The sequence below is a fragment of the Eretmochelys imbricata genome, chromosome 7 (genome assembly GCF_965152235.1).
Source record: "Eretmochelys imbricata isolate rEreImb1 chromosome 7, rEreImb1.hap1, whole genome shotgun sequence".
In the NCBI taxonomy this organism is placed as follows: domain Eukaryota; kingdom Metazoa; phylum Chordata; order Testudines; family Cheloniidae; genus Eretmochelys; species Eretmochelys imbricata.
The window spans coordinates 4,998,186-5,016,382 of NC_135578.1; the positions used below are offsets into that span (position 1 = coordinate 4,998,186).

An 18,197-nucleotide genomic window follows, 5' to 3' on the forward strand; every position below is an offset into this window, starting at 1 on the left:
TTGTTACCTCCTTAAAAGTCTTGGAAAATCAGTCTGGAAAGGTGTGTTTGCTATATTATTTGTGTACAGATGCAGAGTGTGATTTGAAACTTTCAGCTTCTATGATGACAGGTTTCAGAGTAGCAGCCATGTTAGTCTGTATCCACAAAAAGAACAGGAGTACTTGTGGTACCTTAGAGACTAACAAATTTATTAGAGCATAAGCTTTCGTGGGCTATACCCCACTTCATCGGACGCACAGAATGGAACATATAGTAAGATATATATATAAATAAAATACACATACAGATAAGTTGGAAGTTACCATACAAACTGTGAGAGGCTAAATAATTAAAATGAGCTATTATCAGCAGGAGAAAAAAACTTTTGTAGTGATAATCAAGATGGCCCATTTAGACAGTTGACAAGAAGGTGTGAGGATACTTAACTTAGGGAAATAGATTCAATATGTGTAATGACCCAGCTACTCCCAGTCTCTATTCAAACCCAAGTCAATAGTATCTAGTTTGCATATTAATTCAAGTTCAGCAGTTTCTCATTGGAGCCTGTTTTTGAAGCTTTTCTGTTGCAAAATTGCCACCCTTAAATCTGTTACTGAGTGGCCAGAGAGGATGAAGTGTTCTCCTACCGGTTTTTTAATGTTATGATTCTTGATGTCAGATTTGTGTCCATTTATTCTTTTGCGTAGAGACTGTCCAGTTTGGCCAATGTACATGGCAGGGGGCATTGCTGGCACATGATGGCATATATCACATTGGTAGATGTGCAGGTGAATGAGCCCCTGATGGCGTGACTAATCTGATTAGGTCCTATGATGGTGTCACTTGAATAAATATGTGGACAGAGTTGGCATCGGGCTTTGTTGCAAGGATAGGTTCCTGGGTTAGTGTTTTTGTTGTGTGGTTGCTGGAGAGTATTTGCTTCAGGCTGGGGGGCTGTCTGTAAGTGAGGACTGCTCTGTCTCCCAAGATCTGTGAGAGTGAGGGATCATTTTTCAGGATAGGCTGTAAATCTTTGATGATGCGCTGGAGAGGTTTTAGTTGGGGGCTGAAGGTGACAGCTAGTGGCATTCTGTTATTTTCTTTTCCTGTAGTAGGTGACTTCTGTGTACTCTTCTGGCTCTGTCAATCTGTTTTTTCACTTCATTGACAGAGCCAGAAGAGTGTATATATATATATATATATCTTACTATATGTTTCATTCTATGCATCCGATGAAGTGGGCTGTCGCCCACGAAAGGTTATGCTCTAATAAATTTGTTAGTCTCTAAGGCGCCACAAGTACTCCTGTTCTTTTTTCAGTTCTAGTTCAAGCAATGATTTTCAGCTTTGTTTTCTTTAGCCTTTGTAACTATCATTGTGGCACGATCATCTACAGAAAATGGTGTGCTTGGAACTCATCTTAAAGCCATAGAAATATGAGACGGAACTGACATATGAGGTCATCTAGTTCATCTTCCTCATCCCTCCACTGGGATTTGTGATGCTCTCTGGAGAAAGAAAATCTGATGATTTGGGAATCAGAGGAAAAGTTGGCCTCCTAGCGTGACTCAGGTTCTGACCTTTACCCAGTAAAGCTGTTCAGTTTGAATTTCATTTAAAAAGTGCCAAGATTCTCTAGTGAATCAAAGGAGAAAACTGTCTTTCATCCAAATGGATATGGCTTCAAAATGACTAATCCCAAAAATTAGCAAGCAAAAGTCACAAAATCATTTTCTCCTTCGACATTAATACAGATGCTACATCATTAACAGGGAAGACCTGACAGTCACCATTACATCTGAAAAAGCAGGGATTAAAAGAGGTCTAGGATATCCTCTCAGCAAACTAAGGAATTGTATGAAGGGTTACAGAAGGGTCACTGGGTTTTCTAACCATCACTTGCAAGGAACCAATACAGAAAATGTGGGACATAGGTTAGGAGTACCCCACTGCGTAAGTTCCCTCTAAGCTGTGTGGCCACACAGCAGGCTATAAAGGGATGCTCAGGCAGGCAGCCACGGGGGCCTGGAGAGGAGGGAGGTAGGGAGTGGGCTGGGACTGAGGAGGGGAGGGGAGGGGAGCAAGTTGGGGTGTGCAGGGCTGCCGTGGGCCTCTCCTCTAGCCCTGGAGCTCCTGCTGCCGGTGGGGAGAGGGGGGCTGCTCCCTGGAGTTCCATGCTGCCGGTGGGGAGAAGGGGGGCTACTCCCCCGGAGCTGCTGACGGCGGGGAGAGGGCTGTGGAAAGTCCTCTGGCTCCAGCCCTGGGGCAGCCTGCTTTCAAACGCCCCACCCTAGAGTCTGCTCCCCCAGCTGGAGCCCTCACCCCCCCCCGCACCCCAACTCTTTGCCCCAGCTCTTGAGCCCCCTCCCACACCCTGAACCCCACATCCCTGGCCCCATGCTGGAGCCCGCACCACCGGCAGGAACCCTCACCCCAACCCTCTGCACCAGCCCTGAGTCCCCTCCCACACTCCGAACCCCTCAGCCCCAACACCGCCACATATCACCTCCATATTGGTGCACATAAAATTTATTCTGCACGTGGATATAAAAAATTAGAGGGAACGCTGCTCCTAACTGCCAGAGGGATGGAAGCAACCGGAGACAAGGAAACGGAAAACACAGGCTGGGACTAGGTTTTAGTTAGCAGTAGAGGAAATCAGATTGCAGTACGAGTACAGCTAGCATAAAAACTTGATGGACATCATATTGATCACTAGGCTAATGGCAACTGGGCTTCAGCTGAGGGATCTTTTTTTTTAAATCTGTCTACAAATGGCATCCAGTGAAGAGGAGAAAAACATATCATAAGAGCTTTTGGTATGCAGTGAACATGCTGGAAACAATGGTAGTCATGGGTAATAAAAGTGCATATGTAGGTGGATTCAGCTAAGGCAATCACAGCTGCTTTGTATCACTTTGCTACAGTACATACAATGCTAAAGGCAAGGCATTTCTGGATAACGGACACAGACTGAAAAAGTGCTTACCTGTACACTCATCTGAGAGCAAGAGTATTAGTGGTTAGTGCTCACAGACGGGGAAGAGCCTCACATGCAAGATGTGGATCTCTTTCTCTCCAAAGAAAGATGCTGCTCTAGCTCCAAGCCTTTCAAAAATGGGAGCCTCAAGTTTGACTCCTCAATCCCAGTTCAGGGATCTGAGTGAGTGGCCCGATTTTCAAAAATGCCAAGCAGCCAGAAGTTCCAATGGGAGCTGGCTTCTTATTTAAATACCTTAGGAACCCATTTTGAAAACTCTGCATAGACATATGTCGAAGAACCAATATACAGACACACTCACACAATGGTCTAGTAGAAAGATTTCATCAGCATGAGTTTGGGACGGTCACATTACTCATGAGTGACAGAACCACGGGTCAGTGACTCAAGTTATCCCAAAAGCTGAAGCAGCTTTTACACCACGCGGTACCAGCATGTGCAGCTAGCGTCAGCCGGTGCTGAACACCGGACTCCAGTGAGGTAGCCTGAGCTGTCCTTTGCATGTGTGACACGGTAGCCTGCTTAAATACCTGCGGCTCTCTGGTGGCTTCCACTACCCTGACGGCAGTAGTGTCTACAGTCTAACAGCCCACCCCAGAGTGAAACTGGCCCGTGTGAAATGGCGCATAACACACCATCTTTTCTGCTTCTTTGTTGAATATTTGTGCTATAAAACACCCAAAATACATACTAACGTGCCGGATAGGTAACTGGGTAGCTAGGCTGGGTGAACGAATTCAGGATTCCCTATTGGGCAGGGAGACTGAAACTTTGATAGCTGCTGATTTGAGACCAAGACTAATCCAAGAAAGCTGTTCAGTGCTGATGATGTATGTACCTTGCGGACCCTGCTCACTACATCCTCACACAGCCACTTACGGATTTGATTTTGGTTGCAGGCGCTGGAAGCTTTGTTTTGCAACGTAAGTAATGGTTTGCAGAAGAGAAAAGTTGTATTTAAAAAATGAGGAGGCTTAGAGCTGACACTGTAGGATCTGTCTGGGTATTTCCTGGTATGGAGAGTCCGGAGGGAATTTTGTCTTGGCCCCTTCTGAAAATCCTCGGGAAAACACTGTTGGATCTTTTTGTCCCTCAAACTTTGCCAATCAGAGCTGTGCAAAATGTTTACCTCACGCCACTGGGATTTTCATCAGCAGTTTTGGTATGAGTTCTGCCTGCTTTTGAGACTCTCAGGGCCCAGCCGACAGAGAAGGTTTGCACACCTAGCCAATCTTCCCACTCAGGACTAGAATAGCAGGGGGTGCTGCCGGTCAGGATTTAGATTCAGAGGCATGTAAGAAAAGACTTATCTCCCATGATAATAGTCGTCACCTCCCTGTCACCAGCCCCAGCAGCCCCTTGATGGAATGAAGCATGGGGCAGTGGGTGGAAGGGGAGAGTGGGGTGGGTCTAGGTCTTGCAGAGGAGAGGAGCAGAGAACATCAAAGAGGAGGGTGGGAAGACGGTAGCAGGGAGAGGGCATTCCCCTTGGTGGTTCACATCTAGCCCCATTTAACCAAACTGAATTTTCCTTTCGCGAGCCAATAGATTGCAGCAGCGCACAGCTCCACACCAGGTGCTCGAGACCTCAGCACGGCACCGAGCTGAGCCAAGCTCCGGAATCCTGGCCTCTCTCTTTCACACACAGGTTTTCTCCAATCGCTCTCTGGGGCCCTGGACTAGAAAGCACGTTCTTTCCATCATTCTCCAAACTGGCGCCCGCCACCTTGCTTAAGAGGCAAGAAAAGACCAACAGATGAGATTGGGAGCAGGGGGTGTCAGAGAAAGGGAAGAGGAGGAGGTAGAGTGGGGACATGGAGGCACAAAAGGAGTAAAAAGTGAAGAGAAAATGAAAGGATGCTAAAATGCACCCTCTTTCCTCTCTCCCGCTTTTCTTTTATCTTCTTCCCTCTCTCTAGTCGATGTAGGTCTTTATAACGCATCACCGCAGCACCTGAGTTCGCTCCAGTCGTGCAGCAAGTGACATGACTAACATCCATTACATGTGACACATTCTCTCTCACCTCCCCAGCTGTTGTCCCTGCAGCTTCTCACCCATCACTAACTTCTGCTCAGGCTCCCTTTCTTCCATCCCCACCAATGTTTCTTGAAAGTATTTTAGAGACTCCCCGCCCCCACACCTATGCTTTTCAGTTCCCCTCCTCTCTTCGTTAAGGCTGCCATTCAAAAGGGAGTTCCTTTTCCATCATTCTTGTTTTTCTTTCCTAGAATACTTCCAAAGACACGACAGGAAGGATGAGATGATGGATACCCAAAACAGCCCCAGATCAAATAAACACTTACACACACATTTAACTTTATGCACATGCTTAACCTCCATCCCTATTTAGCAAAGCACTTAATCACATACTTAACTCTAAGCACACATTTAAGTTCCATTATCTTCAACGGGACTGTGCTCATGGGCTTTGCAGAACTGGGGCCACCTGTTGTTCATTGGGTGTAGGGTGAAGCTTTGTATGTTTCTCATCGGGAAATAAATGAAGGAAGCTTTCCCTATGCAAGTTCTAACGATCCCTTCTGGCCTTGATAGCTATACATTTATGAATCTAAGTTCTCCACATTTATTTACTTTTCATTAGAACAGTGCAGCAACGGAGCAGAGAAGAACATGCAGGAGAGCGAGAGAAACTTACGTTGGTTTCGAAGCTTCTGCTTGGTCAGTCTGCAGTTTCTCTCCGCCTTCTACTTCCATAGTGCAATAAACGATGCGGTTTGGAGCTAAGGATTTTAGACCCTGCACTTCCATTATGACAACCTACGGAGTGAAGAGAGGAAGTGTAAGGAAAGTACTGAGCAACACAACAGCGAATTAGCTCTTTCAGCTGAAGCTCTTTCATCAGGGAAACTGCCCAAATATATATGATATGGGTCTGCTCTTGGGGGGTTCTGAATGCCTTCAACTTCACAACACAGTAAGACCAATAAATAAGTCTTGTTGGGGCTGAGATCCAAACAAGAAGCCACTCACAAAACATCAACAATCCATACCACTATGAGCGCTGCAGATTGGACTCACCTTCTGCTAATATTTTTGCAAATTCTGTCAATCCCAGTTCTTTGCCTGACCCACACTAGCACAATGTGGCTCTCTGTTCCTTTCCAGTGGCAAGGCCACATAGAGACTTATCAGTCTGCTACTTCGAGCTAATGGAACTGATCCCTTAGCTGAAGCAGGAGAAGCTTATGTGTTTAGGTCCAGAGATCCCAGGTTCAGTCCCTGTAGATGACTCACCAACGAGCATCATTACACAGGAAGTCCAGTAGGATGATGCATGTGTTTATTTACAACACAGAATATATAATTTCCAACCTTATGTCGGTCTTACCAAAACCTTTTAGAAGGAATTTCTTTTTTCTTCTTTTAATGTTGATGAATCATCATGTTAACAATGTGTCTTCATTAAAAAATCACATGGATGTTTCTGTTCTTCTTATAACTAGATATGCCATGGATAAATTAAAATTTCAAATTCCATTCTATGTATTCCCTGATGCATTGTCATTCGCCTGCAGATTCTCTCATATGTACAGAGATCTCTGCAGATTCTCTGATGAATCAATGTTTCTTGGCCAAACTTCTACTGCACAAATGTTTTGTGCATAGGAATGGATTGCTCACCCTCTAGAACTTCAAAGCTCCACTTACAATTCCTTCTGAATCGGTTTCAGTAGGGATAAACATGTTGAACAACACTGTCACAAACAGCTTGTTTATGAACGTCACATAATTTTCCTACAAGTAGGTCTAGCGCTTTGTGACGTTTCACTGTTTCTTGGAATCTGTACACATACTAGTTATGCCATGTTTGATGTCTACATCAAAGACATTAGCCCTGGGTTCATACACAACCAAATTTCCAATACAGCTGAATATTATGAATATCGTGAAGCCAATATTACCTTAAATATTTTAAAAGCTGAATTCAGTGATATTGTAAACAGTGGTGTAAGTTGCATGCCGTTAAATTGGGGTAATGGTGAAAATTGGTGTAACTTACACGGCAAAGGGGATATTTTGCAGAAAAAACAATAGACAAGTATGGAGGAAACGGTAAATATAAATCCTCTCATTTTACACCTTTTTCAGGTCCGCTCTGTGTATGCTCAAAAGCTTGTTTCTCTCACCAACAGAAATTGGTCCAATAAAAGATATTACCTTGGCCACCTTGTCTCTCTGTCGAATAAAGTGAAATCTCTACTTAGCAATAATCAAACGCAAAGACACCTAAAGCACAAGGTTTTAGTAGTTTAGGAACCGGTAATAAAGTCTCTATAAAATTACACTGATGAATATTTCTATCCCAGAAGTTCTATTTTTGATTTAAAAAACCCACATAACCCTGTTATTGCAAAAAAGCAAAGAGAATGAAACTTTGCAGTTCCCTGAAATAGTGTGTTTTTAGGAAACATAGAGAAATGAGGCAGCCAGATTAGTCCCTGGATTAATTCCACCCAATTTCAGTGGAGTTGCCCTGTGGATGAATTTAGCTCATGGCTTCTACACTTGGTAAAAACATTGCGACACTGTGAAGATGCTAGTTAATTACACTACTGTTTGAGTGTAATTACACTACTGACTTGATACAAACTACCTTGAATTTCACATTAGTATAATCTCCACAGATTATTCTAACAAGACTGGGAGAAATCTGAAAGGGCACACTATGAACCTTGGTAAAAGCATTTTATAATTCTTCCCTTTTAGGGAACAAAGCCCCTCTTGCGGATTAGGAGATCCTTTTACTGATCTCTGCCACTCAAGCTGTTATTTTAATATCTACTCTCATGGCTCAAACTGGCTAGGCATTGATTGGTGTGATTCTTAATCACACTAATTCAGCACATTATATGTTCAAATAGAGACAGTTTGTAGCTTTTACCTCCAAGGAGAAAGACAGCACAACATCTGACTTTGAAAGCTGGTTTTCATTTTCTTCTCCCAGGTCAATTATTGAGGTGTTGTGGCTGCGTTTTAGCTTCTGTAACTTGAACTCAGAGCCTCCTTTGGACACTGGCATGCTTTCCAAGTTTGCCATCAGCAGATTGACAGAAGACTTCAGCTCCTCGATAAACATGTTTTCCATTTCTTTGGATACAAATTTCGGAAATTTGCGCTCCTTGGATTAAAACAACAAGAAAAATGTGTTAAGATTTAATGGACAGTCAAGAGTCTCTTGAGCAATCTGGTTATGCCTCCACATGCAGCTGGAAAGTGCCTTGCATGAGGAGAACTACCACCATCCACCATCTTGGCTGTCTCCCAAGCCCCTTGGATGGATACATTACCTTTAGCAACTGGCTGAATCAGCGCCTGGAATTTATGTGATAAACTGTAGCTTCCTGTACGCATTTCTCAGTTTCACATTTATTATCTGTTAATACAGCTTGTCTCCTATATACATGCCTCAGCAGTATACACGCCCTGGCCCACATCCGCAACTGGTGTGTGTTGCCATAGCTACACTGAAGTAAATGGAGCGTCACCAAATTTACACAAGCGAAGGAATGGCACCCTGGTTTTTAGCCCCTCATTCAAACGACAGATTCCTCCATAGAGGTCTGCTCAGGCCTAATTTTAAAGTCCAACTAGGATGCAAACCAGAGCCGAGCACAACCAACCCGAACCTAAACCAAGAGCCTCGTGATATTTTCAGAATTGACCCAAACCCGACACTTGCATGAGACACTGTGTCAACGCTGCGGACTTGTCCTTGGGGCTTGGCCCGTTGGGCACTTCCCATTCCCTATGCCCGTGATGGGTCTCTGCGTGTGGGGTTGTCGTGGAGGCGGCTGTATGTGCTGCTCCTCCTGTCCACCGGTGCCTTGTTGTGCTGTGTGTGAGGTGCTGCGACTGGTTAGCACACTCGCTCTGCAGCCCACGCAGAGCTGAGAGAGGTGGCGACAGCGACCAGGAGCGGGACAGGCAGCTACTGTGCTGACCCCATGGGCAGGAGGAGGTGATCACAGACGATCTGGCTCAGAGAGCCTTGGGTTGTTTTTCACGCACAACCTGAACCCAACGCTGGTAGTCAAGTGCTGTCAGGTTGCAGGGCTCTACTCTGCATGGGCCCAGCTGGCATGTGCACCAGAAGCGTCTTCTCCTACATGCAGCTCTGTCATTTCACCTTTATTACGATCTGCAATGCTCCAATATGCCTTGGGAATTTCCTATCTAGCTGCATAGCGCCCGTAGCACAAACACACCAGGATTTATTCTCACAACGCCCTCACAGAAGGGTTCAAAAGGATTATTGTCCCCTTTTTACACAGGTGGGACTGAGGCACTGAAGTGATTTCTCCAAGGTCACCCAGAGTCTGCAATAGAGCCAGGAGCTGAATCCTGATCTCTGCAGTGCCAGGCCAGTGCCTTGGCTACAAGGCATTGCCAGCTGTGCCCTGCTGGGGGTTGGGTTTGTATATGTCGGTAAATATTTGTCAGTGATTTGGGCGAGGCTGTCAATTTCACTTGCAATGTCACCTAGGCTTTGACTCCAGATCTCCCAGCTGTTTTCTTCAACACCCCCTGGTTGTCTCATTATGGTTCTGAAGTGCGAATGGGGATCTAGGCCCTGGGCACTGCTACCGTGGGATGGGAGTTTAGAGGTGACCGACTAAGCTTCATCCCAGTTACAAGCTCAGGATCCTAAGGCCTAAGTCCTGGTTGCTGCACTGAACCCAAGCAATGGGCAGCAGCTTGGGCTAACCAAGTATTCCCTCCCATGGGGCAGGCAGGATAGGCCTCGGGGCAGCAGTAGCCCACACAGCCTCCCCCCCACCTCATTCTCATCCATCGCAGGAGAAGGGTTTGTACAGATCCGCCAGCCCGGGGTCTCACCTGCCTGCCAGGGCATATGCAGCTCCGGCAGAGCTCCGTAGCTCAGAAGGGGCATGGGGACTCCATGTGGGCTCCCTGCAGGCTTCACAAACCCCTGGGACACATACCCGTTCCACTCCCTACCCCACCTGGGCTAGGAGTGGGCAGGGCCTGCTGCTAAGGCATTAACTAAATGAGGAATACACACTGGTGGGAAATGAAGCAGTGAATGATTCTAGTCCCCTCAGCACCTTCCCTGCAATTTCTTTGCAGCAAACTGGCCAGGCAGGTAATTCAAAGGGCAATCTCTCTTTCAGGCCAAGATTTTCAGAAGGCCTCGAAACCTGCACTTGAGGCCTAATGTCAAAAGAGAGCTCAGCTTCCATCTAGGCATTTCAGTGGGTGGCTAGATTTTCAGGAGTTCAGCCCGTTGTCACAATGGTAGCGTGTGGGTGCTGGGGACCTGCGGTAAAACTTTCAAATGCACATAAGGATATGTCTACACCGCAAAAACAACAAAAACCCCATGGCAGTGAGTATCAGACCCGGGTCAACTGACTCTGGCTCGCACTCCAGGGCTAGAAATAGCAGCGTAGACATGCCAGGTCAGGCTTCAGCCCAGGATCTGAGACCCCCCACCCTGAGTAGTAAAGCCTGCACGGCTACGTTTAGCCCTGAGTCAGCTGACCCAGGCTGAGAGACTCACTGCCATGGAGGGTTTTTTGTTTTGTCAGTGTAGACATACCCATCCCTAAATGACTTAAGAACCCTAATCCCACTGATTTCCAATGGCTCCTACGTGCGAAAGTGACATTTGAGAATGGGAGATAGGTGCTTTTGGAAACGTTATCTCAACACCTCGGCAGGTACTGAACATTTACAATCTGGCTCTGAGCTCTTTTGAAAATCTGTCCCTAAGTGTTTCCTAAATTAGTGACAACAGACCAGAATCTACCCCCAGATACATTTGGTACAACTTCAGTGACCGAAATGGGTGCCAGCCAGGGGCGGCGCCAGCCTCTTCCCTGTGGAGGGGGATGGGGGCTGAGGTGGGCTAGACAGAAAATTGGGGAGGCTGTGTCCCCACTTGCCATGAGGCCTCGCCCCCTGCTCCTCCTAAATTCTGCCCCTCCCCTCCCTCCCCTCTAACAGCCCAGGGAGCAGCGGCCATGGGGGCAAGGCCCAGGAGTCAGGGTGAGTCAGTCCAGGCAGCTGTGGGGAGTCCCGGACCTTCAACCTGCCCTGGGCAGCACGGTGGAGCCGGGGCTGCTCTCAGGCCCCCCAGACTCCTGCCCAGGCTTACTCCTGTGCTTCTGCCGCTGGTGCAACTGCCACTGACTGAGCTGGGCGCCTGGCCAGCAGCCACCACTCTCTCCCCTCTGCCTTCAAAGCTGGGCGGCTGGCAAGTGGCGGCTGCTCCAGGGGGTAGCTAAGGCACATTTTGGGGTGACTACAGCCCCTGCAAGCCCCTAGGTGCCGCCTCTGGTGCCAGCAGCATAGGGGCTGGAGCTTGGGGTGCAGAGGGGGGTGCGGCACCCCCTGGCTTGAAATGGTTGTCATTTTAAACAGGGTTTGCAGTTTGGTTCAATGGCTCTCAGCATCCCCACTACACAAATAGTTCCAACACCTCTGGCCAGCAGCTCATGAATTAAAAAGCCATCAACACTGCCAGTAAAAGGTTGCTTGGCAATGTTTTATTATTTTACTACCCAAGGATCCAAATCCAGGACTATCCATCCCCTTCGAAGAAACGAGCCTCTCATTCCAGGACTGTCGTAAGACATCTGATGCTTCTGTCCATCCCCCTAACTCATCTCTGCTTTTGACTGTTTTATAGGGGGCACCAGTAACTGTGCGAGGCATATGCTATCTGGTCAGAGTTCACTTCCAGAAAAAGCTCTAAAAACAGAACTGTGGAGACAACTTGAGAAATATCTTCTTACTCAAGGGCTGACAGTTCATAATGACACCATAAAAAGAGGTTCATAAAATGCACCCTGGAAAAGAAAACAAGACCATGTTTCTGCCAAGAAACCTTCTTAAGACTGTAGAAGAAAATACAAACAGCAACACAGCCTGGCAGAGTGTATCAGAGAGTACTCAATGGTTTATTCATTACAAACACATATCAAAGCAACACTTGTACCAGGCAATTAAAATGCAGCCTTCAACCTCAAATCTCCATTGTCAGAAACTATCCTCTCAAGTAAATTATTCCTGGCCTACATCAAACTATCTAATCGTGTTGTTTGATGGCCCGAGCATTACATAAGACAGACCACCCATAAAAAAAATCCCAATGTTTTTTAAATGGTGGGAGATATTTTTGAAAACACTGATGCTCAAACATTTATGTCCCGTCCCTGCACTACTCATCTCTCCCAAAGTACCACCTTCTGAACTGCTTCCATACATCACATTTCAAATGCAGTAACTATCAGAAACAAAAGCTCACTATTTGTTACCAGTAGCTTCTCCATCAAGGCCCAAACCCTGTAGTTCTTGTTCAGACGAGACTTCCACTGAAGTGGGTGGACACATCTGTGAGACAGGTTGGAAATCTGGGGTGTGTGTGTGAGGCAGCTCAGAGGAGGAACAAATTGGATAGATATTCATGGGGTGGTGGGAGGGTCAATAGATGGCTGGCAAGTGGGGTGAGCAGGACCGATGTTGAGGCACTTTGGAAGTGGGGCAAGATGGATTTATCTGTGTGTTAGGTTATCAGGTTTTAGGACATTATATGGAGATGCAGATGTTGACTCATCCTGACAGGAGGACCAGGTGAGTCTCACCAAGTCCAAGTCAAAGAAAAAGGACAGGAGGAGTCTCTAAGGCTAAAGGGGAGGTAAGAGGAATAAAGCAGCCCAGAAACGTGCATGTTTGTTCCTTTAAATACTAATAGAAAACTGTGGGATGGGGCCTGAGCTTCTGATACTGACGGCGCATGTGTGCGGTGCTGAGAACCGGTGGAGACTCTGCCCTTTCATGAGCTGTCTGGGGAGCAGTGGGAGGCTGAGATAATGACACAGGTGGGTGTGAGAAGGCAGAAGTAACAGGTGATGATACAGCAGATGAGATGTCTGGGTGGGAGTTAGCGAGCTGAGGCAGGATGGCAGGGATGGATAGCACTGGGGTGAAGCAGAGAGAGCAGGAAGGAGTGAGCCCCATGTAGGAAGGCTCCCACTGCTCTCACACAAGGGGACTGACTGGAAGAGGGGCAGGACTGCAGCCAACGGATTCTCAGCGATAGACTCCATTATGATTATGATGGTATCACCCAAAGGCCTTAATCAGGCCTGGGGCTCCATTGTGCCTGGCTCATAGAAACACATGATTCATACCCCAGACCTCCCACCTGTGGATGGGTGGATGCAACAGGGGGAAGACTGTTATAGCCCCGTGAGTGGGGAGCTGTCTGGCAGGAGGATTCCATCCCTTCCATAGCACTCCCCTCCGTCTAGGCTGTGTGCTCGAAAGAGAATTTTGCCCTAAACTATTGACCTTAAACCCCAAATATAGGGACAGGACATAAATTATATAATTGTGTTCATTGCCTATGGGACAACCAAGAGTGGGGTGGCACTGTGTTAGAATCATAGAAGATTAGGGTTGGAAGAGACATCAGGAGGTCATCTAGTCCAACCCCCTGTTCAAAGAAGGGCCAACCTCAACTAAATCATCCCAGCCAGGGCTTTGTCAGGCCAGGCCTTAAAAACCTCCAAGAATGGAGATTCCACCACATCCCTAGGTAACCCATTCCAGTGCTTCACTGTCCTCCTAGTGAAACAGTGTTTCCTAATATCCAACCTAGACCTCCCCCACTGCAACTTGCGACCATTGCTTCTTGTTCTGTCATCTGCCACCCCTGAGAACAGCCGAGCTCCATCTTCTTTGGAACCTCCCTTCAGGTAGTTGAAGGCTGCTATCAAATCCCCCCTAACTCTTCTCTTCTGCAGACTAAATGGCCCTGTACAAACACACTAATAGACTGTCCCTGTCCTAAAGAGCTTACAGTCTAAACAGGCCAGACACATGGTGGGAGAAGTGGTCTAACACAGGCAGACTGAACAATGTGAGAGCTGCAAATGGCATGGTAGTTCTAGGATTTTTTTTTGTGGGGGTGAGTGAGCAGGATTTGGTTAGGAGGAGACCAGCTAAATGGAAAGAAGAAAAAGGGAGCGGGGACATTGAAGGGAAGGGGGACAGAGCAAGGAGAAGAGGAAGCAGGGCAGGTGTGGGATGAACCTGTGGTGAAGAGAGACTATGAGGGATGCAGCAGGAGAGGATTAGAGCAAACAGCCAACTGGCACAGGGCAGAGAAAGCCCAGTCAAAACTCAAATTCTTGGACTTCACTAGCGTTGCAAGATCCCTGCCTGGGCTACTTCTGAATTTGCTCCTACTGGCTCGAGTCTCTGGCTGGCTCCTCCCTGCAGTTTTTTCAAGCCCACCTGGGGAAAGTGGGAACCACATAGAGCGAGATGTGAGATGCTCTCAACTGCGCTGAAATATATACCTCTGGCTTGGTGCAATGAGACTGCCAGCCATAATCCTGCTTTCATTTAATATGTGGGAAATATGGTCCAAAACCCAGGTGCAGCAATCCATCCCCATTCAGCAGAGCATTTGAACCAGGTGCTTAACTTTAAGTCAGTCCTTAAGTTCAGCTGATTTTAAGCACATGCGTAGGTGCTTTGCTGAAGTGGGGCCCAAAGCAGGACTCCACTGAACACCAAAAGCTGCATTTGAGCTGTCCTGGGCAGAAGAAAAGACACAGCTCTGCTCGAGCGTTTCAGTGTGTGGATCAGGTTACTGAGTGATCCTGGGCAAATAACTTATTCAAAGTCCCATAGCTGGCCATTAAGTGGCTCAGCAAAGACAACAGCACTGGGGCACTCCTGCCACTTGGTCCTACTAGACCGCACAGCTTCCACCACATCTTAATTGAAAATATCCTAAACTTTAATTTCTTATATGATGAGTTAATCTACCATTATAACTGAAACTCAGTGATGGGCACCTTGGTGCGGCAAAGTACTTTTTAGTGCATCAATTTAGTGCACAATCAATCACCGTGCATGATACAATTCTGCAACATGGACCAGTAAATTAGAGATTTTTTTTTTCATAAAATTAAAGACTAGCCTGGAACTGAATTACCAGCTGTGATACGTGAGCACAGAAACTAACTTTGTGCAGAAACTATAGAGAAGGATCCAGAAAATCATCTGGATGCCAGCAAAAAGCAGCATCCATGGAGTTGTGAGAATAGCAAGTATTTTAGTATGCAGTTGCTGTAGGATTTTGACATGCTAAATTGGTGGCTAGCAGCAATCGTGGTAAAGGGATTAAGTAATAATATGTACTGAATATACTACCATGACTGATATGCTGGTTTCAAATACAATTTCCCTCCATGCTCCGAAGCTGCATTTTGAAAGTTGAGCCTGCAAAAGGGAAGTTTCAGAATATATTTGTTTTAGGAGCTTTCACATGGCCTAGTCTCATAGGCCTGGTAGCAGCTTGTTTATGTTTTACTGTCCTTGGGGGAAATGAAAATGGTATATTTATGTTTGCAAATATAACTTGTGCAGTTGCACCCTCTGCTGACTGCCAGTGAGTTATAAATAGTACTGCCCTCATTCAAAAAGGTAGTAAACATAAAGTTAAATAAATAAATAAATAAATATGTAGAACCTCTTGAATCAATACCCAAATGACCAGCTAACATTCTCAAAACCTTAGATGCTGGCAATACTTCATGTAGAGTTTCTCTTAAAGAAACAAGAGACGGTTCAATATTTTCCTTAAAATAATAGGCCACCCCGATCTAAAAGAGGGGAAGAAGCGTCAGTTTTGATGATCTATCTGCCACTAACTTGCCATATGGCTCTCAGACAGCTCATTTTCTCCATCTGTAAAATAGGGAACATACCAGCTACCCTCCCAAGGATGCAGTGATGAAGGTTTGTACAGTGCTTTGAAAAATGCAAAGCAATCTGTTAAGGATGTGATGTACCCACAAGTGCTGCTGCTAAATAATTAATAACAGACTACAAATACATACTTTACTCCCAATGATCTCAAAATACTTTACTTAGAAGCAGCTTCAAAACTACATTCCTTGTAGAAGGCTTCAAAATTCTGGTACAATAACCACATTTATACTTCAGGGAATTACAGTTTATCATGGAGGGACTCATAGTGTGTCTTCTCTTCTCTAGAATAAACCAGAGGGGGTCAGAATTGGCCATTCATTTTGTGGCAGGGGTGTTGATCAAATCTGTCTTGTAAAATCCATTCAGGATTATTTTATTATCTGGCCCTGTCAGGAAAGTATGGAGTCTTATTTGCTCACTGATATGGGAGGGCTTTGACAGTGTCAGATTTTTACCAAATATATAAAGAGACGGACTTTTCTGTGTTTGCAAAGAGGAGCGTGCATGGGTGTTTATCCTCAGGAACGAGGAACCCACCTGAGTGCCACTGACGGGGCTGGAGATATGCTGGCAGTCTGCATTTATTCCGTATATTTGGCGGGAAAGGGCAAAACCAGCTTTTTCACAACACTGGCTGCTGGTGGAGGTGGGGAGTTCTGATTTGTTGTTTGCATCTTGAATTGAAGTGTATTTAGTTTGCTGATTAGATTTCTACTAGGTTTTTTTGTTTTTCTCTTTTCTTCTCATGGGGTATCCTGTCCTGACTATTGACTGCAACATTTCAGTTAGATCACAGAGTTACTGAGCATGGTGCTGCAGAGCAAACAAGTTTGCCGTTCACATTTGGGGTTTGATATAAGTCTCAGGAGATTTGGCAAAATCAGAGGTGAAATCCTGGCCCCAATGAAGTCAGTGGCAAAGCTCCCAGAGCTATTATCCTTTTTAGGTCACCTGAAACTGTGAGAGAGCTACCCTGATACCAAACAGAGAAATGACTTGCTTCAGCAAGCTGTGGTGTGGTGACAGTCTGCCCCAGCGGAGTGGTGTGGTTCCAGATGCTTTGTTGCCAAGGTTAGTTTTGAGGGAGGGCTCATAGGCCTGCTGCACTGGATAGATATCAAAGGCAATTCAACTGTAACATGCGAGGAGGGTATTGTCCCAGACAGGAGTCTGACACTAGGCCAGGAGAGTGCCAATCCACCCTCGCTCAGCGCTGATATTTGGCCAAATGTGGTTGTGTGTGCACTAGCGAGTCTGGAGTCATTGAGAGAAGTTACCTACTGGCAGGGAAAGAAACAAACAGAGGAACCAACCCCAGCTCCTAACAAAATAGCTGCTTCTAGGAAAGAAACCCAAACACCTCAGAGTGCCATTTCCAACATCACCTCTCCAGCGCCCACACTCATCCCCCAAAAGGAATTTGGGGCCTGACACTAAGAAACACAGAGTGCCTGTTGATCCCACTAATTTCACTGGGAGCTGTGGGGGTTCAGCATCCCTGAGGAGCAGGCCCTGAGAAGAGGGGTGCATGGTGGCTCCATGGAGCTATGTATGTGCCAGTTACTAGTTAGAGTTTTCTTACCTTGGCAATTTGATCTGCCATTTGAAGGCGTCCATCTAACTCTCGTCTGATCTGCGCTGCTTGCTCATCTGGATTATCCAGCTGTGTGGCAAAACAGAAAAAAGGTAAACTGAGGATTTTTAGAATGAAAAAAGGCCACCACAGCACCACCCAGGAGAAGCTTGTTCCGCTTCTCAGAGCGTATGACTTCATTACATTATTATTTAACATTTGTATTGTGCTAGCTGTGACAGGCACCAATCAAGGTCCAGCCCCTTTGTGCAAGGCACGGTACACGCGCATATTGATTCATTTTTCCAAAAATTCTTTAAACAAACATGCTCGGTTGAATGCATTTTGTCAGATTGCATTAGATGCCCACGTAGCTACCTCTGTGAGTAGAAATTCCGTCGTGGACAGATATATGAAGCCCCCTGGGCTGCTGGGCCAGTTCTACGTTCACTGATGTGGGAAAACCAGTATCATTGCCACTTATAATAGCACTACTACAGAGGGCAGCAGAGAGGAGCAAATGGGGACGTAGAGTTGGTCTCACAGAGGCACATGAGTAAGGCTGAGTCGATCAGATTATGTGATTTTATGTGACCTTTGCAACTTCAGCCCCACATGGCAGGGCTTGGGCTGTCAGCCCTGAGCAGTGGGGCTCCAGCTTCCATGATTTATTGTTTATTGACCACGTCCTGTCAGTGACTTTTACTAAAAATACCCATGCCAAAATCTTAGCCTTACACATTAGGCATGGTGGGAATTCACTGGAGATAAACTTAGTGTATGCTCTAAGGCCCAAATTTCCTTGCTTCTAGGGCAAAGTCTACCCTGCCTTTTCACATTATGCTTTCTTCATTAGTTGTCTTACCT

The 18,197-nt window shown here is 46.2% G+C and overlaps 1 protein-coding gene across 9 annotated transcripts in view; it reads right to left on the reverse strand.

Moving 5' to 3' along the window:
* Positions 1–18,197, reverse strand: part of CADPS (calcium dependent secretion activator) — a 380,054-nt gene that overhangs the window by 202,250 nt on the left and 159,607 nt on the right. For all 9 annotated transcript variants that reach the window (XM_077821175.1, XM_077821172.1, XM_077821173.1 and 6 more), the window contains exons 4-6: positions 17,340–17,420; positions 7,887–8,123; positions 5,640–5,761 (exon numbers count right to left, since the gene is read on the reverse strand). In XM_077821175.1, the coding sequence (XP_077677301.1) occupies positions 5,640–5,761; positions 7,887–8,123; positions 17,340–17,420 (440 nt within the window). The remainder of the gene's footprint in view (positions 1–5,639; positions 5,762–7,886; positions 8,124–17,339; positions 17,421–18,197) is intronic.